Source organism: Lissotriton helveticus, chromosome 8 (assembly GCF_964261635.1).
Source record: "Lissotriton helveticus chromosome 8, aLisHel1.1, whole genome shotgun sequence".
NCBI lineage: Eukaryota > Metazoa > Chordata > Amphibia > Caudata > Salamandridae > Lissotriton > Lissotriton helveticus.
Window position 1 is genome coordinate 1058031877 of NC_136069.1, and position 27063 is coordinate 1058058939.

The 27063-nt window shown below is 45.5% G+C and overlaps 1 protein-coding gene across 1 annotated transcript in view; it reads right to left on the reverse strand.

Annotated features, from left to right (window-relative positions):
- CFAP47 (cilia and flagella associated protein 47) overlaps window positions 1–27063 on the reverse strand; it is a 2858849-nt gene that overhangs the window by 1762354 nt on the left and 1069432 nt on the right. Inside the window, exon 41 of the mRNA XM_078657910.1 lies at window positions 19557–19642. Within this exon, the coding sequence (XP_078514036.1) occupies window positions 19557–19642 (86 nt within the window). The remainder of the gene's footprint in view (window positions 1–19556; window positions 19643–27063) is intronic.

Consider the following 27063-nt stretch of genomic DNA (forward strand, 5'->3'; position numbering starts at 1 on the left):
TGAGCACAAATATTGCTTGGGGGCGTTGATCCAAAAAACTAGGTACTGGATTGGCCTACTCCCCTTCTTCTTCCGCTAACCTTCCACCCCCTGCTGCAGGTCACCCATGAATAGCTTGCAATACCTCAAATACAGGTAAGGAGCCTGACCAATTGGGGCAATCTATACAGGTGAGGTCACCTTCTCTCCCTGTAGGAGTACCTGGGGCTCTCCTGACTCTCATGTGGAAGTATCCATCTACCACGACTCTGGATCATCTGTAGACGGCCTGTTCTGGCCTTTCCGGTGGAGCCCACTGCTTTTGGAAAATTGGATAGGCTTTTAGATGCTACATCTAACAAACACTTAATCACAACACTCTACCGGGCTGCGCAGGGCGAGATAGTGATGCACCACAGGGCACCAGAGTGGGGTGGGAAAATGAGCTGGGCAATGAGATCTCGTTGGACGTCTGGAAACACAAAAGGGGCTGCTCTCTTCAAGAAGTCGACTGAGAATTATACATTACAAATTTTTGCAACTCATGCACTACATTCCTAAATGACCACATAAATTGTGAACTTCACACAGCCCAGTACTGCGCGAGGTGCAGGATGCCCGTAGCTGGGTTGCTTCACCTGGCGTGGTCTTGTCCCACTGCATATGCCTATTGGCGGAAGGTCACAACTGTGCTGACCCTTGTGATAAGACAATGTGGTACAACAGGATCCCATGGTTGACTTCCCAGGAAATGTTAAAGAAATGTGGCACTGAAGAAGAAATGTGTGGCTTTGGCTCTGTTGCTGGCAAAGAGACTGGCGGCTAGTAGGTGGGGCAGGGGGAAGGCTCTCAAATTCAAGCACTGGTGTACCACCCTAACATACTGAAATGGACAATTGGACTTATATGTGGAACTGTTGTCCCGGACGTCCAGACCAAGAGACATTTGGCAATCACTGAAATTATACTTGATAAACCCGCTGTAGGTCACTTGAAATGAAATCATTGCGATTAAACCCCGGGGGTGCTACTGGGCCATATGACAGATATGCGTTGATGCCACTTATGGTCTCTGAAGGACTTAAGAGACTGATTGAGTCTCCAGGCTTAGCAACAGTACCACAGCCCCGGATTGTACTTTTGTACATATCTGCTATTAGAACATTGGAATGTTGAGCGCTCCAGTGAAGACAATGGAGTGTTCCGGGTTTCTAATGCCTGGTAGAGGCCAAGAGCATCAACATTCCAATATTTGTTTACAGCTGTTGCTGTGAACAAAGGACTCACAGAGCCCATGGATATTTCAACCCCCTCGGGCTACGTGAGGCCTTTGTTTTACAAATTAGAACATTGTGCCCTCTAGGGGTGGAATGTTCTAATAACCTTAGAGCCCTCCGTAGTGGGCTCTACCGGCCATTAAAGGTCTGCTCTCTTGTTAAAGGCCCGGGTCGAAGGCGTGGGCCTTTAACAAGAGAGCGTGCCTTTAATGGCCGCTATCAATCAATCAATCAATCAATCATAGACATTTATAGAGCGCTCTACTTACCCGGAGGGTCTCAAGGCGCTAGGGGGGGGTGCTGCTACTGCCCGAACAGCCAGGTCTTGAGCTTCTTCCTGAAGGCGAGGTGGTCTTGGGTCAGGCGCAGGTCGGTCGGGAGGGAGTTCCAGGTCTTGGCAGCCAGGTAGGAGAAGGACCTTCCTCCTGTTGTCGTTCTTCGGATGCGGGGGACGGCGGCGAGGGCGTGACTGGCTGATCGGAGGTGTCGTTTGGGAGCGTAGAAGTTGATGCGGTTGTTGAGGTAGCTCGGGCCTTGATCGTGTAGGGCTTTGTGTGCGTGGGTGAGGAGACGGAAGGTGATTCTCTTGTTGACCGGGAGCCAGTGCAGGTCTCTTAGGTGTCCGGAGATGTGGCTGTGTCGTGGGATGTCGAGGATGAGTCTGGCTGAGGCGTTCTGGATCCGTTGGAGTCTCTTCTGGAGCTTGGCGGTGGTTCCGGCGTAGAGGGCGTTGCCGTAGTCCAGTCGGCTGGTGACGAGGGCCTGGGTGACAGTCTTCCTGGTCTCGGTGGGGATCCACCGGAAGATTTTCCGTAGCATGCGCAGGATGTTGAAGCACGATGAGGAGACTGCGTTGACTTGCTTGGTCATGGAGAGGGAGGAGTCCAGGATGAAGCCCAGGTTGCGTGCGTGGTCTGTCGGTTTGGGTGCAGTTCCCAGGGTGGGGGGCCACCAGGAGTCGTCCCAGGCGGAGGGCGAGGATCCCAGGATGAGGACTTCCGTCTTGTCCGAGTTCAGCTTCAGGCGGCTGGTCGACATCCACTCGGCTACTTCTTTCATTCCTTCGTGGAGGTTGGCTCTGGCGGCGGCGGGGTCGTTGGTAAGGGAGAGGATCAGCTGGGTATCGTCGGCGTAGGAGATGATGTTCAGGTTGTGTTGGCGTGCGATGGCCGCGAGGGGGCTCATGTAGACGTTGAAGAGGGTTGGGCTCAGCGAGGATCCTTGGGGTACCCCGCAGATGACTTCGGTGGCCTTTGATTTGTACGGAGGTAGGCGGACTCTCTGGGTTCTTCCGTCGAGGAAGGAGATGATCCATTCCAGTGCCTTCTCCTGGATTCCGACGTCGTAGAGGCGCTGCACTAGGGTGCGGTGGCAGACGGTGTCGAAGGCCGCGGAGAGGTCTAGGAGGATGAGCGCCGCTGTTTCTCAGTTATCCATCAGGGCCGCTAGAGCCCACTACGGAGGGCTCTAATGCTATATTATGCAAAATGTGTATTGCTGTTCCTGATCAAATAGTGCTCATGTTTCATTCTCATGTCATGTGATTTTTTTGCTCTTCAGATGCATAGCTTCGTATCTCAGAAGCATGCAAGTTTGTTTCAAACATATAAACAAAATGTAAGGAAATGACAGAGCCAGGGATTCTTAACAAGCAGAACTCTTGGTAGTGCAACATACAGGGCATGAACGTAACAGCCAGAAAAGAAAGTAAACAGGGCTCAAAGACCCATTTAATTCGTTAGTTGTCCTGGCTGTAATTCACTGGCAGCAAATATGAGGCTGTTGAGGGGCTAAGGATGGGGCAAACAGAAAGACTGCGATGACATCAATATCAAAAGATCTCACTTCATTGACCCTGGGCATTTTAATGTTCTGATGTCCATGGTGTATGAAAACAACTGATAAGACCACATACAAACTGAAAAGGATAACAAGCAACTACAAAAATGTTACAGCGTCATTGAGCCTCACTACTAGACCTGCCAACTCACGTGGTGCCGCCACTGTGGCATATCTACATCATTGCCTCTTTGATTATCACAGGGGTTCTGCATTACATCACCTGGTAAGTGTTCCATGAGGTTGGACTGTGTTGATGTATTCTAGAATTGTATGTAGTCAGTTAGCTGTTGGACCTGAATGTATGATGACCTGATCCTTGTACCTGCTTGGAATAAATATATATCTACATATATTTACATTCCGCCACGTGTCACACAATTTCGTCTCCCTTCAGATTGTCACCCGGGGAAGAGCCGAAATCACCTGGTAGCAGGAAAAAAAAGCAGAAAACCACTGTAAACTGTGGATTTTCAGTTCGTTTTTGGAGGCATTAAGCAGCCGATGTCCATTAGGAAGTGTGAAAATATCATATCGGATATCGGCAACGGCATCAATGACCCTTTGTTTTAATTTTTGGGGGAGGGGCCTTGGTGAAGGGCAAAGTGCCTCATAGTTAGCTCTGGGCACGAGGCCCCGCCGACTCCGAGGCCCCACCCCCTCCTCACACAGTGGCATTAATTTGTGACTTGGCAGGTATGCTCTACAAAGGATACGTTGGGTCTTCTGATATGAGGTTCAAGGTATCCACACCTGTACATTCACACTAAATCCAGGGAGATTAAGGCGGAAAACAAAACAAGCTTTGGCAAATCCAGCAGGTTCGTCTTTATTGTGCAAGCAAACAAAAGCACTTACACATGCTATCTGCATGCATTAGCACATACTTGGTGCCCTGAGAGTTATCAGCAGAATAATCCAGTGCCAAGTGTGAGAAGAAAAAGCATAGGCTGTACCTATATGTCCTAAGATAAAAAAGGGCAGCTGAAATTTATTACAATGGCACTGCAACGTATCTGACATAATTTAAAAAATATTTAATACATGAGATATTAAGTATGTTACCCAGATATGATTCAGTGTTTCTATAAAAGTACTTTTTTATAAAGAAGGGCCACGATGGAACACAAAAAACCAAAATAAAATAAAGAGTACAGGTGCAGATATAACCTGTGATATTTAAAAAAAAACGGCAATTGCACAAATAACCAGCAGAACGGCAACAGTGGCACATATGTGCGGTGTTGAAGAATTCTTCAAGGGCAGACACAACAAACAACATGGAAGGAAAAAAACAATGGCACACATCTTTGTGAGACCCATGACCGACTTCGGCTAGTGCATCAAAAAATGTTTCTAAACCCTGGATAGTACTTGGCAGCCTATTGGTTTTTTTTAAGAAAATACTTTCTTATGTAGTATTTGTTACAAGCCACAAATATTCTCCTATAATGCAGAATGTGTTGCTTTTAGACAAAAAAGCCTACCTTTCAAGATGGCTTCTCCGTTCACCAAACGTGACTGCTACATGGTGAAAACAAAGCACCAAGATGTTTTGCAATGGAAACACTTCCCAGGAAGCAGAATCATAGACACAACATTCACTAGCATGGGATGACAGATGTGTACTCCTCTGGCGCCCATTTTATGCATATTTATCAGAAGAGTAGTGACATAAGCTTAACCAGACAGCAGTGCTGACAAGGCAAACCTAAAAATTTGATGGATACTCAAAAACTGCTCTATTTGGGTCACCTCAGGGCGGATTTGTAGAAGGTTGTCCCCTTTCTACAGTGTCGTAGACTAGAGTAATTAAAAATGATGAAAATGCCATCAGAAGTGAACCCTAGAGTTTTGGCAGTATTACGCTAAAAATATCCATCACAGTTTGAATGTTGTTGGATTACTTAAAACAAAATACACAATTTAATGTTGCATTAAACCCCTTTCATTTTACAACAAAATCTCGGGCGATGATTGGAAATTGTAACAAATGTTGGCAACTACGAGAGTCCAGTGTAATGGTAAAAGGAAGGCAAATATCCTGAAGATGGATCTCCCTATGCACTATGGAAGGAAACTTAGGGGTAAAGCGATTTCTTTGCCAGAGTTCTTCATTGGATTTAGCTATAAATTATTAGAAGAAAAAAACTGAAACATCCCGAAGCACTACATTAGATAGTAACCTATCTAATGGTTACTATCTAATGTAACCATTAGATAGGCACCTGAAAGCACCTGAAGCATGTCTGACCATAATATTTTGTGTAAAACACACAAGATGATGGACGGAATGTTGCACAATGGCAAAACATTCACCCCCAGTCACAGATCTGGGTTTAATCCATCGTTATTTTGCTCACCAAGCCACCCCAGTTCAGACATGGCCATATGCAAATCAGTCTTGACCCTGTGCCTCATGGGAACAGTCCAGCCCGAACTGCCAAGCCATGTCTTCCCAGGACCGGAATCAAGCTAGGACCGGTTTCTGGCTATCAGTCGTCTTCAGCCAGGATAGCTTCACTGCATAAGGCACAGGGTCAAGGCTGATTTGCATATGGCCATGTCTTAACTAGGGTGGTGTGGAGTGCAAAAAACGATGGATTTAGGCCCAGATCTCTGTACTGGGGTGAATGTATGACATTGTTCTGCATTCTGTCCATCAACTGTTTTTTTGCATAATATTTTGTGGTCCCACCTCACTGGCAGGTGACTGAACAGTGTAATGTGGCTCTCTTAGTGAAGACTGAAAACCTGGCCTGCTGTTCCCTCCTGTGTACACGGCCTTCATAAAATCAACACAATGAAAGCCACGGCAGTTGCATCCAGCAATGAAGCGCAACATCTGCCACCCCATACTGCCTACTTTTCTGCAGAGGCTGAAGCATACACCTCCCACACTGCTTGGCAGGATGTAAACCAAAAATTCTTAATTAAGAAAAGCCTGCAGTCATTAATTCAGCGCTGAAATGTCTCTGAAAGTTCATTTAATTATAATCCCCAAAAAGTATAGCCTGGCTTGGTTTAATTTATATTTATTATATTAAGTGTATTTTTCTTGGCTCGCAGCTACTGAATGTATTAGCTCTTCTACAGTCACTACTCAAAGAAAATGAAAAGTGCAGTGAAAAAAACAGACGATGAGGTTACTGTGCATCAGTTTAATAAGAAAAAAGAACAATTGATGGACAGAATGTTGAACAATGTCAAACATTCACCACAGTACAGAGATCTGGGCCTAAATCCATCGTGTTTTTTTGCTCCCCATGCCTGGCTTGGAAGGTCGGGCTGGACTGTTCCCATAAGGAGCAGGGTCAAGACCGATTTGCATATGCTTCCTGGTTTGCAGGTCGAACCTCCTCCGGCTTAAATGCATTTTCAATATTGCAATGTGTTTCACAGATAAAGCCAAGACATTGGGCACGATTCTTTAAATCCACAGAACACAGAAATCTAGGGATGAGCCGAAACCTCCTCTTTTAGATAATTCACAAAAGTTCACCATGTGCAGGCTTACTATGGTCCACAAACAATTTGAGAATTCAAATGATGAATGTGCCACCGTCTTCCTATGTAAACATAACGCTATGGAGGCACAGATTTTCTGTTCCAAACGTGAGCAGGAGCAACATTATTAACACATTATATATGGGATAAAGTACCCCTGCCATAAATTATAAGGATATTGCAAGACACCAAGGAGTTTCAAAGCCATATAGACAAACAAGGCTGAAGGTCGATATCTTTTTATAAGTTTATAGAACTCCTAGGTGACTTGCAATATACTTACCATGTATAGCGGGGAGCATGGGGGGAGTGTGGGCAAACGCCGTGGTAGGACATAGGAAACCGAGCTCCCGTCCAGTGAACCCCATCGAGCGAAATCCTGGCTACCAATAAACCCCAGAGAGCCCCCTACAGCACATAGGGGCCCCTGGGACAGTGAACTGCTGCTGATGAGCCCGGGAACTGCTTGCACAATTTGATAAAGCGCGCCAAAGAGAAGCGTCTCAAGCTCCAAGCTAAAAGAACTAAAATGGCAGCCGCATGAAAACTTCTGGGGCGGAGGAGACCTCAGAGCTGCATCGCTGGCAACCTTCGGTGGCGGGGCGGTTCTGCGGAGGCCCCGGGTGTGACGCTCGATAACAGAGCCCGATAAGCCCCCGGACCCAGAGGATCCACTTGAGTGACCGGGAGGCGCAGAGCCGCTATGGGCCAATGTCTGTGTCCCCTGCTCCAGCGGGGGAGCTTCTGCACTGGGCCTCCTGAAGTAAATGCTGGTGTGAGCGGAGACTGAGAAAGGCGGCGCACAAAGGGAACGGCAGTGGCCCTTGCCGGCAGGAGCCTTCAGTGGGAATTGAGTGGCTGCTCCTGTGAGTGAGGGAGTGCCGCACGGAGAGAGGGAGGCAGAAATATGGAACAGGCCTGTACTGCCCATGAGGGAACATATCGCTGGGCCTCCCCTGTCGTGCCCCCGAACTGCTAGGAAGAGTGCTTTGGGGGCTCTGATCAGAGATTTTAAGCCCACCCGGCGCTGTGTGGGCAGATCTCTCCTTGACTGGTGGTGCTTAGTAGAGAGCCTGAGGAGCCCCTGGGACGCACCACGGTGAGTCATACTGTCGGAGAACCGTGCAGGTGTCGTCCCAGTCTGGTGTCAGCAGGGGTTCTCCTGTGGGAACTAAGGCGAGGCCCAGGCAATCAACAGGAAAAACCAACGATGGCAGAGAACTTGGAGACCCCTGAGATCATGGGACACTGAACTAGTCTCACTGCAGAATGGCAGAAATTATGGAGGCGTCTGATGGGCAAAGCGGTCCCTGGGGAAAGTTGGAGGAGCTGTTTAACCCTACTGACCCCATACGAACTTGCAGATCTATCGCCAGGCGGATGCATTGGTCAACTGAAGTGCACTCTAAATGGCGCTAAATAGAGTGTATACAATATCAAAACCCTGATCATTGCCTGAGTGCATTTGATGAGAAAGTGAAACTTACCCTTACCCCGCTGCAGACTTGGATGGGTCCTGGCAGCCAGTAGAACAATGAATGACAAGAGGGGGATCCAGTCTCGGGCTGTGGTTCTAGCCAGGGGGCAATGTAACTGTTGTCAGAACAAATTCTACAGTAAGGAGGAGCCGGGCGGAACTGCCCTGTCAGAGGAGAGAAGCAGTTGCGCCCTCTGAAAGTGTGCTACAGAGAGTGCTCAGGGAGAGAGCAATCCCACGTTACCCACAGACAACCATTGGGAAAGTGAATAGAAAGCGCAAACCAAATATCCCTGGCCCAGCGACGTCAACAAGCCTGACGGGTGAGGTGGCAGAGCCTCTGCTGCTCCCTCTGAAAGGTGCTCAGGGCCTTCTCACACTCTTTGATATCTTGCAGGCTATCACTCCATCTTGAGGGGTGCTTGAAATGAAGATGGATGCCCTAGGGACAGGTCTGAACCTATAAGATGACGACCGGCATCTTGCAGAGTGGGTCAGAACAAGAGTACACTGGCGGATGTACCACCTGAGGTCACTACGCTGCGGGATAGGTTGACAGCTAAGGAAGATAAGATCAGAACACTCGAACTGCGAGCTGAAGACAGTGAAAACAGATCGTGATGGAATAAAGTGCAGATTATTGGCCTTCCGGAACACATGGAGGATGTCAGCATAATAGACTATTTGAGGAGGTGGCTGAGGGAAGAGGTGGCGCCGGAAGGACTTTATTGTTTTACCCCCTCGAAAGAGCACATAGACTGCCGACTCACCAACCCAGGCAAGGTGCACCCTGCACCCGACAGTGGCCAGACTCCTCTATTATATAGATTTTGATCACATATTAACACATGCCAGGCTGCAGGGAAACCTTCAATTAGATAATAGCAAGGTTAAGATCTTCCCGAACTCCCCAAGGGAGGTCCAAAAGCAGTGTTCCATTTTCTGAGAGGTCAAACACTGCCTCCTACAGCCTACAGCTGAACATGCTGTTTCCAGACCGCTTGCAGATGGTCACGCCGGACAGTGTGCAGTTCTTCATAACCCTACAAGAAGTGTGGGATTGGATTGAGACACAACCACAAGGCGGACAGGGCAGAGAATCCCCGCAGTGAACCCCCAAGTGACTGAGGTTGAGGAAAAGCAAAAGGGAGCCCCGTCGAGAGCAGAGGCACAGCGTAAGTGGCAACAAGTGATCAGGGAAGTGGCAGAAAGGGGCAGGAATGGACAAGCCCACGGTCCTCTATGAGTGATATGGACAGCCCAAACTAACTGTACCAAGGAAACCAGCTCAGCAGAAGATACGGATACCGACCTGCCTAAGATTATTCTTTGCATGGCAGGTGACATTATATAATAGGTGCATTGGGGGGGCACTATGTTGGAGAAGGTGCCGGGTCGGGGTGAGCAAACTGCCCGTGGCCTACAAGTCATTTGAGGTTATAGATCACAACACTGGGGAATAAGTCATATCATATCCTGCTCAGGATGGGGGGATCTAATGGGGAGGTACTACAAAGGTTCTGGTCACTCTTTGTTTCTTTTACCCCCGTTGCAGTTCTGTGGGTGTACCCACAAATGGATGCCAGTTGGTATCATGTTTGGATGGGGGACTTAGTTCTACTTGTCCTGGGGAGTGAGAGTTGGAGTAATTGTTGCTTGTTTTTATTACCTTGGGGTTTAAGACGCACCTGGCTTGTGGTGATCTCTACATATGCACAGAAGAGGGACAGTGATTGTGTTGCACTGTGTGCTGCCAGAGATCGGTGGCGATGTGTGAGAGCTGACTCATGGTGCCCACTGTTACATAGAAATTATTTAGTGGAATGTCAGGGAGATGAACACCATGTCTAAACAGCATAAGGTATTTGCATATTTTAATCGGTGCAGATAGCATTACTGCAAGAAACACAGCTTTTTTGCTAAGGACGGAATGGCGCTGCAGCATAGACAGTGAAGACAAGCTTATTACACTGACTACTCTGCCTTTGCAAGGGGCACACTGGTGTGGATTAAACCCGGAGTCCCATTTCAACTCAGCAGACATTTAGTAGATTCAGAGGACCGATATGTGGTGGGGACTGGTAAATTAGATGGCCGCGATATCATTATTGCAAGCATTTATGGTCCGAATGTAGACCATGTGACATTCCTAGTGGGACTCTTGATAATACTGGCCCATATTTGGTGGGCCCGACCCTGATGAGGGGAGACTATAATTGTGTGGTGGACCCTGGTTTAGATCAATCCCACCCACCTCTTGGGGACTCCCCAATCGTCAGGATGGCCAAAGCTTTTGTAGAATGGCAGACCCAATGGGACTTCATAAACTCATGGAGAATGCTACATCGAGGGGAGCTGGATTATTCCTTTTTTTCAGCACTTACACAAATTACATGTGAGATTAGAAGCAATCTTTTGTACTCCTAATGTGCAAGAACTGGCCATGACTTGTGTCTACCGGTCTAGAACGATGTCTGATCACAACCCCTTGCTACTTGGGCTGACCTGGGAGAGAGACCGGCCTTGTACACTGACATGGTAGCTGAAACCGGAGGCCCAGGAGGACTCGGTTTTTCAGGACACTACATAAATGACTCTTAGGCAATATTTTAATGGAAATGAAGGCTCAACCTCGAGCCCACTGATAGAATGGGATGTGTTTAAGGCAGCAATCAGGGGCAGGTGTATCTCAGAGTCAGTGGGAATCCAAAGGACTCTACTGATAGAGACAACAGCAGTGGAGCAAACATTGAGGGAGGTTGAGAAGCACAGACCAGAGCACCAAAAGGAACAGGTACCACTGATAGCGGTAAAAGAAAAAGTAGCAGACCAGACCATGTTGAAAGATTGTGGTGCTTTGATTATAAGAATGATATGCTACGAGCGCATGTGGAGAGAGACTGTACTGGTGCACTCCTGGGGTGGCTAGCCAACCTAGCCAAGAGAGGGTCCGTGATATTGGAGATCCGGGAAGACAATTATGTCATCCTGTATTGACAAACTGATATCAACCTTGCGTTCCGTGCCTATTACATTGACTTATCCCCGATTAGTGCAGCTATATAACACAGCGAGAGACACAGGTGTGCTCCCTGTGACTACTTGGGAGGCCCTAATTGTGCCCCTCTTAAAACCCGGAAAACCTGCTTCTGACAAAACAGCCTACAGGCCACTGTCGATGCTAAATCTAGACTATAAGGTACTTAGCAAGATCTTAGCCTCCCAATTGCTCCCGCATATGTCCACCTTCATCCACTGAGATCAGACAGGGTTTATCCCAAGTCATAAAACAGCCTCAACGTTCAGAGATTATTACGAGTAGTAGAGGCCAACACATAAAATAAAGAGCAGGCGGCGATTTTTGTGGTGGACTTTGAAAATGCGTTTGATAGTCTAGAGTGGTCCTATTTCTATAGTGTACTGCAACATTTTGGCCTAAGCCCTAGGTTTGTGGCATGGACTCTCTTATTAAATGTGGACTTCTCGGCCAGAGTACAGACAGGTAGCAAGATATCAGAGAGCTACAGAGTGGGTCATGGTAGCAGACATGGGTGCCCTCTGTCACCCATGCTGTTTTCCCTGGTTATAGAGCCTTCGTCTTGCCAAGCCAGGAACGGACTCGCTTACCAGGACCAAGAAGTGCTGAGGGTGACCAACCCCATTGCACTTTATGCGGATGATATTTTACTCTTCCTCCACAATGTGGAAGAGGATTTTGTAGGGGCGAAAGAGCTCCTAACACAATTCGGAAGGGTCTCGGGCCTGCAAGTTAATTGGCGAAAGTCGTGCCTGTTTCCAACAAGGCCCAACAGGGATAGGCCAGTGGAATTGGGAGATGTGCTTTGGGGACCAAGGTGCTTACTATACCTAGGAGTGAAGATTGATCACAACCCTGCTGATCTCCTAAAGGGCAATGTTGGGAAGGCTATCCGCGGAGTAAAAATGAGTGCAGAGTTCTGGTCCACACTTCCCCTACTTGTAGCAGGAAGAGTTGCCTTTCTGAAAATGGTGGCTCTGCCCTGGCTGTGATATTTCTTTGTGGTCCTTCCAGTGCTAGAGAAGCGCATTTTCGACTTTCTATAGTGTGTTACTGGAATGTTGTATGACTAATTCTTCAAGTCCCTCATTAAGAAAGACCACAGCACGCCTATGGGTGGGGGGTTGGTTAAAAGGATTGAGGTTGCAGTTTAAGTTGAATGTGGCTCATGGTTGTCAGTGGGTAAATTGATAGGGTCAAGAAAATTGTACCCCTCCTCTGATTTTGTTGTTCCTCTCTATGGTTTACTGATCTGTGCTGCGAATTTGCATTTTCTAACTTAATGTCAGAGGGAACGCGGATCTACTAATAGCCCTGAGGAGAGTACTCTGTCGATGTATAGATACCTGATGTGCCTACACCATGTGCCTTGTATAGTTCCAAAATGCAATAACATTTGTTTTAAAAAAAAGTACAGCGGGGGTATTTTATCCCGTATAATACCTGGTCACAACGTCACCTTTCCCACAAAGAACTTAAATTCTTGGTGTGTAGCTTTGTCATATGAAATTAAATAAAGGTTTTTGTAAAGCGCGTGTTTGCCGTGACGTCTTATTGCTAGATGAGAGATATGAGAGAGCACATGTTTGCAAACACGAAGAATAAAAAATAGAAATTCTAGTTCAAAATTAAACTCAGTAAATAATCTAATACAAATCAGTTTTTCAAACAAGATTATTTACTGAGTTTAATTTTTAACTAGAAATTCTATTTTTATTCTTCGTGTTTGCAAACATGCTCTCTCATAGACGTTGTGACCAGGTATTATACAGCAGCTCGGAAGGTGTAGAAACATGCTGATAGGTTCTAACGTTTGTATAATTATCCAAGGAGTGCAAAAAAAAATATGTTGCCCTATATATCTCCTATCTGCTTGTCACTGTACAACTACAAAAATGAGCAGAAGAAAGAAAACCCATGTTTCATTTGTGTTCTTTAGACAGCTGCTTAAATAACACTCCCTGACCTTATCTGCCTTCCCCTTGGCTGCTGGTTCTGGCAGCAGGTATTGTGACATCAGAATTCAATTATATATACATTATTACAGTTTAGTGGCTATGGCATTTCTTTAAAATAGGTGACTGGGTGTGTCACAAGTCATCTGTTATAAGTGGGATAAAGTACCCCACGCCTTACATTATAAAGATATTGCAAGTCATTGAGGACTTCCATGGCCATATAGAGGAAAGCAGATGATGGCCGAGTTCTTTTATAAGCCAATAGAACTCTAAGTTGACTTGCAATATTCTTATCATGTACAGCAGGAGGTACTTTAGCTCTTATAATACATGGTCACACCATCACCTTTCAAACAAACCACTTGAAGGCTTCCAAGCTAAGCTTTGGGCTCCAGCACTTATTATTTTACAAATTAAGCACTGAGTCTGCAGTACCGGTTTTGCATACGGTTGACCCCTCTATGTATTGGCAAGTGATTAAAAAAACATAACGTTTGGCATAGCAAGTATTCCACCTAACATTTTTTGTTTTGTGTCCAAATAACAAACACTGAACATACAACAACAAATGGAATATAGAACAATACCGTGGGGGTTAATATAGATCAAAAAGGCATGAGATCTTGGAACAAGGTGTGGATACTGACTGGGAGTTTAACATGAAAGGCAGATGAGCATATTCCTTATACCCAGGCCAGGTGTTAGCAGAAGCTGTATGGGGGTGGCATCTGGGCCATGCAAACTGTACTAATGGTCAGACAATTTTTAAGGCAGCCTTTAAGGAATGACAAGCGAAAAAAGCCTGAGCTCTAACGGCAGGAAAGGATATGAGAGGATTTGAAGTATAAGTTTTGTAATTGAACAAGTAATAGGATTCAAGGCATAGACAGTGATGATTCTAAGTGGACTGGATTGGGGCAAGGTATTTACCACACCTGATAAACACCATCTGTAGGAGAGTAGGATCTGCTTACTATGATTACCCCCACTTTTTGCTGGTGTTTCACTGTTTTTCGCCTTTAGTCTGACTGAGGCCCTGCTATTAAGGACCCCAGCCTAGCTGCTTCCTCTCTAAATTGATTGCATGTACTTTAGGTACACTCCAGGTTGGTTACTGGGTTACCCTTGTGAGTACCTAGTATATGGTATCTTAGGTACTAAGGGCATAGGTACCCCAGAGGCCTACCAGGGGGTGAAGCATGTATTATGCCGCCCCTGAGAAGCCTTTCAAAATGGCACCACAGGTCTGCTACTGCAGCCTGGGTAAGGAGGTGCATGCACCCCTTACTAAGATATAGGTTACCTATATCTACCTTTAATCACTGACACCTATAAACCTATAAGTCACTCCTATGGCTGGTCTTATCAATCCTGAAGACAGAGTGCTTGGTTTTGTGTGAGAGGGTGCCCAAGCATGAGCTGAGCCCCTCTGCAGCTTTCAGAATCTATTCTGTGATGCTGCTCTGTGATGCAGCCAGGCTATATACTCTTAAGTGCATTATAACCTCGCAGTAAATGCTAACTTTGGAATGGCTGCATGGAAACATGTTTGGTGTCAAACACTTTGGAATTCTACCCTCCCACCAGTCCTGGCAGCGGGGGTAGAATTCCAACCTTCTAGAGGGAGAAGACATGTACACACTTACCTGACCGGTAATAGTTTAAAAGAGCCCCAGCATCCAAAAATGGATGCTGCAGCCACAGACACGAGTCTGGCTTCCTGCTGCTGGATGAAACTCCGGCAGGGGAGGCCTGGAGAATAGGTTTCCTGTCACAGGGAGGTGTAACCACCTCCCAGACAGGCCTTAGTGTATTGGGGCTGGATGGGTGCATTCATAGAATGCTTTTCAGACAGTGCTGGGGGCACACTTGGTGTCCCTGTGCATACCCCAGTTCAAACGGGTTCCAGGGGCACTCAGCACCGGCGCGAAACTGGACAAAGGGAAAGGGGTGTAACCACCCCCCTCCTGGGTCCTCCCATAGGTGGGACCCTAGAGTAAGTTCAACCCCTAAACTTAGTATAAGTATAGGAACCCAGTCCTTTGGACCTTAGATTACCCTGAACGAAACTCTGCAACATATATCCTGGAACTTCGACATTCTATTTCGACTAGAAGACAGAAGAATCTCCCTTGGGGTCAAGGAGTGACTCCCCTGTTCAAACAGGCAACAAAGAAGCATCTTGCCGGTCTGCATTTCCAAGGCTCCCGCCGGATCCCGCCAGATTTGTGACTCAGGATATAGACTTCCAGACTTCTTCGAGGCCGTCACGAGATCCCAGCAAAGCTGAGACCCACAACCCTCACGAGTGATGTGGAACTGGAAGTCCTGCACACCTTGCACATTTGCGAGTGCACCAACTTCCCAAGCTTTCCTGAAGTTGTTCATTGGGCTACTTGTAGTCCAAGCCCCGAGCACCATTTGCACCGAAGATTGTGGGCCTACACTCCACGAGTGTTCCGTGGGCCAGCTTCTAGCATTGGAAGGTTGGAATTCTACCCCCGCCGCCAGGACTGGTGGGAGGGTAGGATTCCAAAGTGTTTGACTCCAAACATGTTTCCATGCAGCCATTCCAAAGTTAGCATTTACTGCGAGGTTATAATGCACTTAAGAGTATATGGCCTGGCTGCATCACAGAGCAGCATCAGAGAATAGATTCCGAAAGCTGCAGAGGGGCTCAGCTCATGCTTGGGCACCCTCTCACACAAAACCAAGCACTCTGCCTTCAGGATTGATAAGGCCTGCCATAGGAGTGACTTATAGGTTTATCGGTGTCAGTGATTAAAGGTAGATATAGGTAACCTATATCTTAGTAAGGGGTGCATGCACCTCCTTACCCAGGCTGCAGTAGCAGACCTGTGGTGCCATTTTGAAAGGCTTCCCAGGGGTGGCATAATACATGCTTCATCCCCTGGTAGGCCTCTGGGGTACCTTGAGGCTCCTTCGCGATTCCTGGTCCTTCGACTGGTGGGTCCCCACGAAGATAACTCTTTTCTTCCTTGGGCTTTCCTGCTTGCTCCAGACGTGCTCTGACTCCCCTACAAAGGGTGAGTCCCTCAGACTTTGCTGGTCTGCACCAAAGCCAATCTCTGCTTTCTGTGTGGGTTGCTGTTGCCAAGGCTTGTTGGGTCCAATCCAGATACGGCTGCCACAGCACTCGACATCCTTTGTGGGACAGCTCGAATCCAGCTCCTGGTTGTCGTCTACGCCTCCTGGCTGAAGAGTCAAGCTTCACCTTCTGCACCTGAAATCACCCGACATCGGTGGGCATCATCTCATCGCCTTCCTGGTCACTGGCTAGTGACTCAGACTCTGTCCCCTCTGCTTTCAGATTCTTCAGATCTTCGATCCACTCTTGGATCCATCCGGACACTTTCCACTTGGACCTCTACAGCACTTTTCAGCCGCTCGCCATAGAAAAAGACGAGGAAACCTGACACGAAAAGATACCTATGCACCCGGCTTCCCTGGGTGAGGTAACTCGAGTACTCTGGTGCTCCCGCGGGTATTGACTCTAGAACTGTCTAGTTCTAAAGGGGTTTGCTCCAAGTCCACTTATAAGTGTCCCTAATCTTTAAAATTCTAATCGCAACTTTCTCCATAGAAGTCAATGTTGATTCGCGGCAGTGTTTAGACACTGCACGCATTTCCCGTGGGTCCCCTGTGACACTACCTTGGGTGGTTCCTGGTGGCCCCAGTGGTTCTACAGGCCCTAGGCCTTGTCTCTATGTCTATCGTGGTTCTTATACTACTTTCTTAGTATATGGTTTGGTACGCCCCTAGGGCTAACCATATATTGTGCTAATTTACTGTGTGCTAAATAAGTTTACTGTATGTACTTTTGCTTCTAGCCTCATAAAGAGACTAGAGGGATGTGTTTAGAATATATACATATATTTTATATATATACCTGGTGTGGTTCTCCTTTCATTTGGTCATTCCTGAGATTATAGACTGGTAAAACAAGCTGCTTTACATTCCTTCGAAACTTAGCCTGAACGCTGCTCTCCACAGTTACCACTAGGATAGCTTTCTATATAGTTTGTCTTTAAACCTACCATCAATAAGGGTAGTTTGGACTGGTGCAAGGTGCCCACTAGAAGAGTGGACAGCATATGCCAGGCCAACTTCTCACACCATCACACTGCGGTAAGTTTTTTATTGGATGGTAAATACCTCCTAAACTAAGTTTTTGTAGTTGAAATAGGGCTAAACAAAGATTCAGTGCCTAAACCACAAAATTCTCCATATTTTGTCTGTTTTCCCTAGGCTTTAATCCAAACAAATTTTGGTAGGTTTGATCTGTTAAACATCTGCCAGGATAAAATCACTGGGATATGACAACGCAAAACTCAAATGCCTGTTTGTACACAGATCGGAAATTTAGCCCTGAACTTGTAACCAGGGTCTCAGTGCAGAGTAGCATGTATTTGAAGCCAGTTCTTCTCAAGCGAGCCATATTAAATCATATGCTGGCTGTCTTCACCAGTAGTTTTGGTTGCTTGGCTAGGGAGGCAGTTTTATAGGCATTATTTTGGATATCCTAGTGCAGGTGATTTCAAAGCTTCTGTACATAGCACATTGACATCAAGCTGATCTCTAGAATGCCTCATTCCTTTTTGACTGACCCTAAAAACCTAAGCACCTCATTTGGATGTCTGGGGGCCATCCACAACACAACTGGAGGGTGGTGGCATCACCTTCTTCGAAGGCTGAGCAGGCGCTGGCGCATCCAATGCAGAGTCACCTGGCTGTCTGCCACGAAGTGTTCACTGAAAGTACTTCTAGTGGACTGGCAGAAGCCCTTGTGGCAAAAAAGATTGCTGGTCAGCACTCTTAGCCATACAGCTTGGCAATTGCTTTTGATAGACAATAAGAAACCCCACAAAAAGCTATGTTCAGAAGTGCTTAGTATTTTCACCATGGGTGTGAAGATCATTTGAGCATTTTTCATGCCTGAGATCACCATGCTGCACATGGCTGTATTGTACACGACAAAAGCGGAGAGGAATGAAAGTTGAGGATGGGCCACACTTAAAAAGCCACCACCTTTGAGGCCATCAATGACAGTGAATGGTAAATATGAAGTGGGTGTGGTGCTTTTTTCGTTTCTTTTAAGGCCCTTGCCCAGAAGAGGCTCCAAGTCTGAATATAGATGACATAAAAGGAAACCTCAATTCTGTAGCCAGCAACCTTGCATTGTGAGCTGAACGCCATTAGTATTCTGTTTTAATTCCCACCTCATCTACCGAAACAATAGTTTGTGGAGCAACTAACCTTCCCTTTAATACATGTTTCCCTCTGTTATTTAGGAGTCTCCTCCATTCAGGCTTATACCATTATGTCATGAGACGTAGTACTGAACCATGCATTCAGCTCGAAAACTCTTCTCTTCAACAATAATATAGTCAGATTGAAGAGTGAGTACTTGTATTATATCATGGCACCCCACATACAGATATTGGTCTAAGTATCCCACGCTGTCTTTATCATTGGGTACCTCTTCTGTGGAAGATTCCTACTTGGTCTCTGTCTTCAGATGTGCCATCCAGAAAAGTGCACAGTACCGAGGTGTGGTCACAGCAATGGTTTAACACGTTCACTGCAGTGGCAATTCCGCCGCAGCGCTAGGGGGGCCGCGCGGCGCTCCCATGCTCGTGAGGGAACCGCTCCGTCACGAGCCTCGGGCGCGCTGTGCTTGTGATGAAGCGGTTCTGTCACGGCCCCACCCGCTCAATAGACCGCGCCGCGCAGTCGCGAAATCAGCGGCGTGCCGAGCAGGCCTTGACGGAACCGCTCCGTCACCAGCACAGCGCGACCGAGGCTGGTGACGGAGCGGTTCTGTCACCAGCATGGAAGAGGTTAACGAACACCAGAACCGTACTTTTGGTTAGTTGATATCCACGTGTGTGCTCCCCTGCGGATTCTAGTACCTCCGCGTGTATCTATTACATCCTTTCACATCACTCGAGCACTTTGAGATCATCAGACTTCATACAATAATCAAAAAGGCCTGGAATAAATATTTCGAAACTGCTGGACTAACAAAGCCAGGTCACAACGCAGCTGTCAGATTAGGGACAAACAAGCCAACTTTTGTTCTAGGAATTAAATAGGAAGAGGCAAAACTAGATAAATGTAATTTCCCAAAAACCCCTACCCTTGATTTTAAAAATATTTATAAAAACACTAGTAACATGTGACTGGCCCTTTCTGCTTCTTACACCCAAACCAAAGGAAATTAGCTGCTTGGTATGCCTCTACTACTAACAGCTCCTTTACAAGAGAAAAACGTTACACTACTTTAGTTCAATGTTCAAAATGTGTACTTGCGTACATCTCAAAAGAAAAAACACCACTCTCTCACAGATTAACTTTTTCGCGAAGTGTAAGGGAGAAAAACATCGAGCAAGTTTTTGGTCATAACCCCAAATCTGTAAATCATGATTTTCTTGCAGGAGTTCTGAAAGCACAACACTTACTGCGAATCAGAGGGTTATGAAGGATGCTTCGTCCACTTATTCCATTCATCGTTCCTTTTGAGGTCTCCATTTGAGAAATAAAAGCACTACAAGGGGGGAAAAGATAGAATTGAAAAGAAAATTCTTAACACATTCCTTTAATTAAAGTCCTGTTCCAAATTTCGATACCGAATTGACATTAAATTAAAAATTATACACATGTAATAGTGAGTGGAACAGATGTTTTCGATTGCAAGCGATGTTTCTTGACACGGTGCAGTTGTAAAAACAATTTAAGACTTAAACACTAGCTAGCACTCATAAAAAATTACCAATGATTTTCCAAAACAACACTACACAGAGTGCGAGCTTCACCAGAGGTCTTCCTTCTTTTTAGGTCGAATTCTACATGACAGCACAACTGTATGGTTGCTAAAGACTTCTTGGGGACATTCTGAAAGCTGACCTAAGAATGCACTCTGTCCATTGCTTACCACTGCCTTTGTGGTTTATAACTCGCATATGCTTGCCTTCTATTTGCTGACTTTATGTGTTTTAGGCTGTCCCTCTCATGGAGCATAGCCTGTTTACTGTATTTGACCACAAGTGCTCGCTTTCTGTAAACAGGCCTTTAAAGTTTGCTCTTATCTTTTCACAGTTGCATGCATTCAAAGACAGATGTCAAATGCCAGGCTCTGTCTTCTGAGGGATCTTGGTGTTTACCTTTCTTTCTCTGACTTCAAAATGAGAAGACACTCTTTGGGTGTGGAAGAAAAGTTTTTTTTTCTAGCACACAACAGAATTTAAATGCCTTTAAATAAACTGTGCAAAGATATCAAAATAGATCAGAATTTCGAAAGCACAAATGAAGTACTTTTGTTTTTGTAAATCTTAAGTATGCTGGAAACAAATATTTTAATATGATCAAAACAAATCAATACACTAGGTGATGATATTTCCACAGATTAACATTTGTGTGTTGTATAGTTTTATCAGATAAACCGTTAGTCTGTACAGAAATAATATAATTTCAATTGAAAATGTGTTGCCTGTAAACACCATTCATACTCCACTCTACTCCACTCCACGACACTCCCCTCTAGGCCACTCTATGACACTCTACTCTAGGCCACTCTACTCTAGGACACCCTATGCCACTTCATTCTACTACACTCTACACCACTTTACTCCACTCTACGACGCTCCATGCTGCTGCACTCTACTCTATGACACTTTAATCCACTTTACGCTACTCCCCCTACAACTCTTTACTCCACTCTACGACACTGTACTCCACTCTAGGACACTTTACTCCACTCTCCTCCACTCTACTCTACTCCCCTCTATGCCCATCTACACCACACCACTCTACACCATAATGCCCCACAACACTACCCTCACAACACAACACTCCCCACCACAGCACAAGACTCCCCACTACAACACAAAACTTCACACCACAATACAAGACACCACACCTCTCTACGCCACCCCAGAACCTTCCACTCTACGCCTCTCCACTCTAAGTCACTTCATAATACTTCACTCTACGACATTCCAGTGCATTCCCATCTATGCCACTAATGTATTGCCATGCTGAACAACAGCCACGCTAGTGTACAACATGGCTCAAACATATTGGCAAAGCCAATAGCTCTTGCATAGGAAAGACATATTGGCTTTGCCAATGCTTGTTATTTTTTATTTATGTATTTATTTGGTATGCTCTCTGAACGAAAATGCATTATAGGATACATCAAAGGGGATACATGAGCCTTTTTTCAGTGTTCATTCACACACATACGGATGGAAGTAAAAGGATGGAGGACCACGACTACACATAAAATATAAGATTAGACAACCCAGTGCAGTAACCAGCTAAGCAGGTTATCATCATAAGTAATACCATAAAGGGGTCTGCAAGTTGTTCAAAGCTACCAGCACACTGAAAAAAACTAAAATGTTGCGTCTGTCTCTCCCACCTCATCATCCACCACACTGCTAAGTGCTGCGTCCCATAACATGATAACCACACCTCAGTGGTACTCACGCACGGCATGGAAACACTTCCCACATGTCACAAAACAAATTCAACACCCCTCCAACCACACATCGTACATGGCGTAGCTTGCTACACATGGAGTTAAGTGCTTCAGTGCCCCACATATGGGTAGTAAGCACTATATAAATACTGCAATACCATACAATAAAATTGAATAAACCACACAAGAGTATCAACACAGCTCACTTTAGTGAGTATGCATTTTCCATTTGTCATATATACTATGCAATCGACTAATGAGCGTGTGGGGTAGTAATATCAGACAAACATACTTCATTGGCATGAAAAATCTGGCAAATATTTCCACATCTAATGCGTTAACCACACAAAGCTTTGCAAAAAGTGCACTTTCGCCCATAGCCTTTCCATGATGCTTGAACCTATATCCCGCACTCACTTCAGGTGTGCACTTTCAGCTGTATTAGTCCTGATTTTTGACTGGTTGTGCAATGCCCAGTGACCCATTCACATACCCCGCTGACACACAGATATACACAAGGAGAACAAAGACATTAGACGCTCCACTGTTCTCAGTTTCACAAAAGTAGCTCGAAGCAGTGGTCCAGTTAAAAAAAAAACACCCACCAACTGAATGTAAACACTAGCCTAGAGCAGCTGTTCATTATTATTACTTGTTTATTACTTATATGCTGGCTCAGTTCTTCAGCTTCGTAATGCTAAACATTACAAGTATTGGCAAAAGAATTGGGAAAAACAACACAGGCACTGGCAAATTGAGACTTAGCCAATGCTTTTTATGTAGGGAAACCATAATTTTTGCAGTCCAACGTTTCCCTGGATGTCTATAGTGACATTTCACATTGGGTAAAGAATATCCCCCAGATGCATCAAAGTTATGTTTTGCGAGTCCTTAATAGCGAATTTTAAGGATTCGCTATTAAAGACTCGCAAAACGGGATGCATGTAGGAATTGCAATATTATTTGCGATTTCTACTGATTGCTTATTTGCGATTCCCTAATTGCTAATCGCAAATAAGGACTGGCTTTCCCATTCATTCCTATGGGCCTAAAGGCCCATAGGAATGAATGGGGAGTCATTCCTTATTTGCGATTAGCAATTAGCGAATCGCAAATGTACCGCAATTTCAAGGGTGCCAGGGTGTCCAAAGGACACCCTGTTGCACCCCTGAAATGATAATATTCACTGGTGTTGAGTACACACATGTCCCAAGGACATGTGTGTGTAACATACAACTTAGAAAAATGCACTAAAGTGCATATTTCTAAGTTTTTGCTATTTACCACGTAGTTTAACTTCACGGTAATTAGCGGCCCCAGATTACGAAGTCGCAATTGTGGAATGGTTCATGCATTGCATTTAAGGAATCGCAAATTGCGATTCCTTAAATGCAATCGCAATTTGAGAACTCGCAATTATTTGCGAAGACTTAAATTGCGAGTGCATGAACCCTTGAGGCATCTCAAATGCCATTTTTGCGGGCGCAAACGGCAGAATTTTGCGATTCGCACCGTTTGCGCTCGCAAAAATGCTTGATGCATCTACCTGTATATCTCAAACCCAACAGCAAAGTTGTTATCTAACATTACTTGATGTATATAAATTGTTGCTGGAATAAAAAATGCTATATGTCACAAGCAGTGCACACGGTTGCAAATCTTTATTTTAAAGATTCCAATCTTTCAAACCATGTATGGAAAGGATTCATAGAGGCTCTTGGTGATTAGGACACCTTTTTACCAGTTATCCCTTTATAACCAATGGCACTTTTCATGTCATGACTTTTAGGCCTGTTTGTAAAATGGGAAAACTGAACTACAAGTTCCAGAATGCACAGCCCTTTTGGTTTGAAAGTCGGAACCCAGTATAGCCCAAAGGTAACACAGAGGAAAAGGGTACTCCAGGTGATTTTGTTTCTCTTTAGTTGAGGTGTAGGCTAAGCTCTTTTGATTCTATTTATAATGCACTTACTTATAGGGGCTTTCAGTGAACCATCCTCATTCATTGTCTTTGACTGTGTCATTCACATTTTTCTTCCATCCATTACAATTGAATGCAAGAGGCAATGGATCAGCCCACTTAGTCACTTTCTTACTTCACTCTGCTTGACAGCATTCTCCTTTTTCACAAGAACAGCTGTGCACAAAGTAGTTCCTTTCAGGGCCAGGGACTGTTGTGCAATATGTGCTTCTTGAGAGCAAAAACTATATTTTTGCTACTAGTCACTTGTTTATATTGGCGAGGGCCTGGTAGCTCCCCCAGCCCTGCTACCAGGCTGCTTGCATCCCATTGGATAGATGCACTGAATTCATACTGTCTCACAAATTTTAAAATGGATACCCAAGCGTGAGTATACGTTTGTATGCATGAGCACCCATATTTAATGTTTTTTGATTTAATAAAAAGCATCCAAAGATTGATGACCTATGTACACATAGCTAGCCATCTATCACATTTTAATTTTTGTATTTTAATGAAAGACATTCAAACATGGTTGTCCATGCAGTATAACTATTACATAAGCCATTTCCCGAAGGCCGCCAATGAATGTGCATGCAAGTACAGGTGGACATTTTTGCAATGGCTTTGTAATAACGTTTTTTTAAACAAATGGACAAAAAACAAGTATTATAAAAGCCAGATGCTGGCAGCCAAAGTTAGGCCTACTGTCCTTGCCAACGATTGTTAAATATTTTGTAATCAAGGTCTCCTCCTTTTCTGCAATGAAGAAACACAGTTTGGGGGTACAAAGTCTTATGGCACACTGAATATGGTTTGGAAATTATATAAGCTACAGCTCAGAAAACGTGATAAAGCAGCACAGAAATTGGACTACAGTATCACTTTCTTTAACAGTGAACAGATCTGAATCATTGATTAAATCATAATGTCTGGTTGGTTTTAACAAGTTTTCTTTCAAATAATGAGAGTACATACTTTAATGTAAAATAGTATTTGGAGACCAAAAAAAAAGAAAAATCGTGTTTCACAGAACTAAAAAAAACACCATATGGAGCGATTACAAACCGAATACATTATTTATCTTTTGCACATATTTAACAATGTGTGCAAGGCTGCATGAAGACCATTTGTGCCACAGATGGAAAAATTACATTGAGTAATTCTAGTTATCAGATACACAGTCAAATCATAAATCATATCATTTGGCACCTCATCAGACAGAGTCCAGGGACAGAAAGTAACTTAAAACCATTTAATCCTAATTTAGAGGAAAGTCAATTTGCCGCAGTAGAACTTTGTATTCAATAAAGAGTAGGAGACCAAACTTAAAATAGTCGTGTTTTACATGTTGAACTGGGGAGTTTCTGTTTGCTCTGTTTCCTGCTTATGAAGTGATGAGAATGAGAACAAGCATTTACAATGCAATGGTTTCGCCTTTGGAAAAGTTTGAGCTATTGGCATTGTAAATGACAAAATGTGTATTTATGTATTGGTTTTGAAAACAGATAAATAAATGGCATTGTCATTTACATTGCCATTAGCTTAATCTCTCGCAAATGTGAGACCTATTGTACCCTACGGACGAGCTCAGCAGACAGCAATTACTACCACACAAACACACCCAGAGCCAGCCACACACACCCAGAGACAGCCACACACACACACCCAGAGCCAGCCACACACACACACACACACCCAGAGCCAGCCACACACACACACACCCTTCTGTTCAGACTGTCTTGAGGCCTTGGTGGGTTTGTGTGCGACAGCAGCTGTTCTGAGTTACATTCCAGTTACTGAAACACTTTTGCATCTACAGACACATTGGGAGACCTTTTTTTCCTGCAAGATCTCGCTCTTCTGTTCTATCGTTTTCTGTTAAGCTTTTCTACATAGTGCGCCTCCTTGTTCCCTGGCAGCGATACTGTAAGTCTAACCCCACCCCCATCTCCCCGACATGTCTTCCTTCAAGCGTTTTTTTTCCCCGTGTACCTCTCGGATTTAGGCAGACTTGAGTCCGCCCCGCCCACCTCGGTGTAGGTTTCATTCCAACTGCTGATGAACAAGAAACAGATGTTAGTTGCATTTCCCTGACTCTGCTGTAGTTTCCTGTCATTGCTACGCTTCTGATTTTATTTTTCCACACAGTCCAGTCAATGATCTTCCCAAGGCTGGAGGAGAGCAGATTTGGGATGAACTAAGCAGTTGCATGACTACACCGGAAAAACATGAAGCACACGGACAGGGGGAGGGGGGGGCGGGAACGGAAAGCGGGAGGGGGGTCGGGAAGGCAGCAGGAAAAACATGAAGCACACGGACAGGGGTGGGGGGGCGGGAACAGACAGCGGGAGGGGGGTCGGGAAGGCTTCCTCTGTTGGCGGTCGGCCGCGGAATGGCCAAAACAAACCTGGACAACAACAAAAAATAAACCCCGCCCACGGCCGCGATGACAATGCGAAAAGGGTGGAGAGGGAAGAAATCGCGGGAACGCCCACGAATCTGGTCCGGCCATGACAGACAGATCTCTGTTCCAATGGCTAGCCTCCATTTATGGAGCTAGACAATGGAACAGAGAGGCGGTGACCAAGCCACATACTGTTCTCATTAGGTTTTCACCTTCGTGAAAAGCTGCGTGCGCAGCTTTCACTTAGGCGAAACCTAAAAATGGGCTAAAATCTGCAGATTATGCAGCAGGTGATGGATTATGTGGCAAATGCGGCAGAACCAAAATTATGTGAAAAACGCCGCAGCAACACTACCGCATAATCTCAGTAGTCCTGCCTTGATGTGACTTTAGAGAGCTGCAGTTACCCAGAGCTTGTACTCCGAGTGAGAGGTGAACCAGGCATGGCTTCTGGTGATGGATTAAAGATGCACGGGGAGGGGGGGGGGCGGAAGGCATCCTCCTCTCGACCACGGTTCTGTGGTCACTCGTAAACTACTTGGAAAAGCAGCGTTGGGGTGTCTTTTGTAGACATGTCTCCTTTTGGGACTCAGAAAGGGGGTCACATCCGACATGTGAACGAGATTGCGGCCCAAACTTATTTTGCCAATGCTTTTTTACTTTCCATTTTTCAATCTTTTTCGTGTGCCTAAGCCATGTGTTCTGCTCACAGCAGCTCAGAATCAATCAAATCGTTTCTTTCTACTGTTCAGAGGAATTCTTTCAGATGACAATCATTAAAGACAAAGGGCTTCTTTCTAAGTTCGAATCACGGCGCTGCTCACACGCACCCGTGCTCTGTCACAATGATGGGAGTGGTGCAATGACATTCTGGGGGGCGTTCAGCTGCCACTTCAGGTGGTGGTGGGGGGCAGGGTTCCTTCGTCATTATCTTTATGGCGTATGTTTGCCAGCCTTAACAAAAAATAGAAGACAAATCGCCCTCACTGCGGTTCGCCAAGACCAGACCTATGGTCTTTGCCAATGGCAGACACCTGTCACCAGAAGAGGCCCGGGCGCGGCAGCAGGGGGGCGGGGGGTGTACCTGGTCACAGGATGTAAACACAGACCTCACGCCCT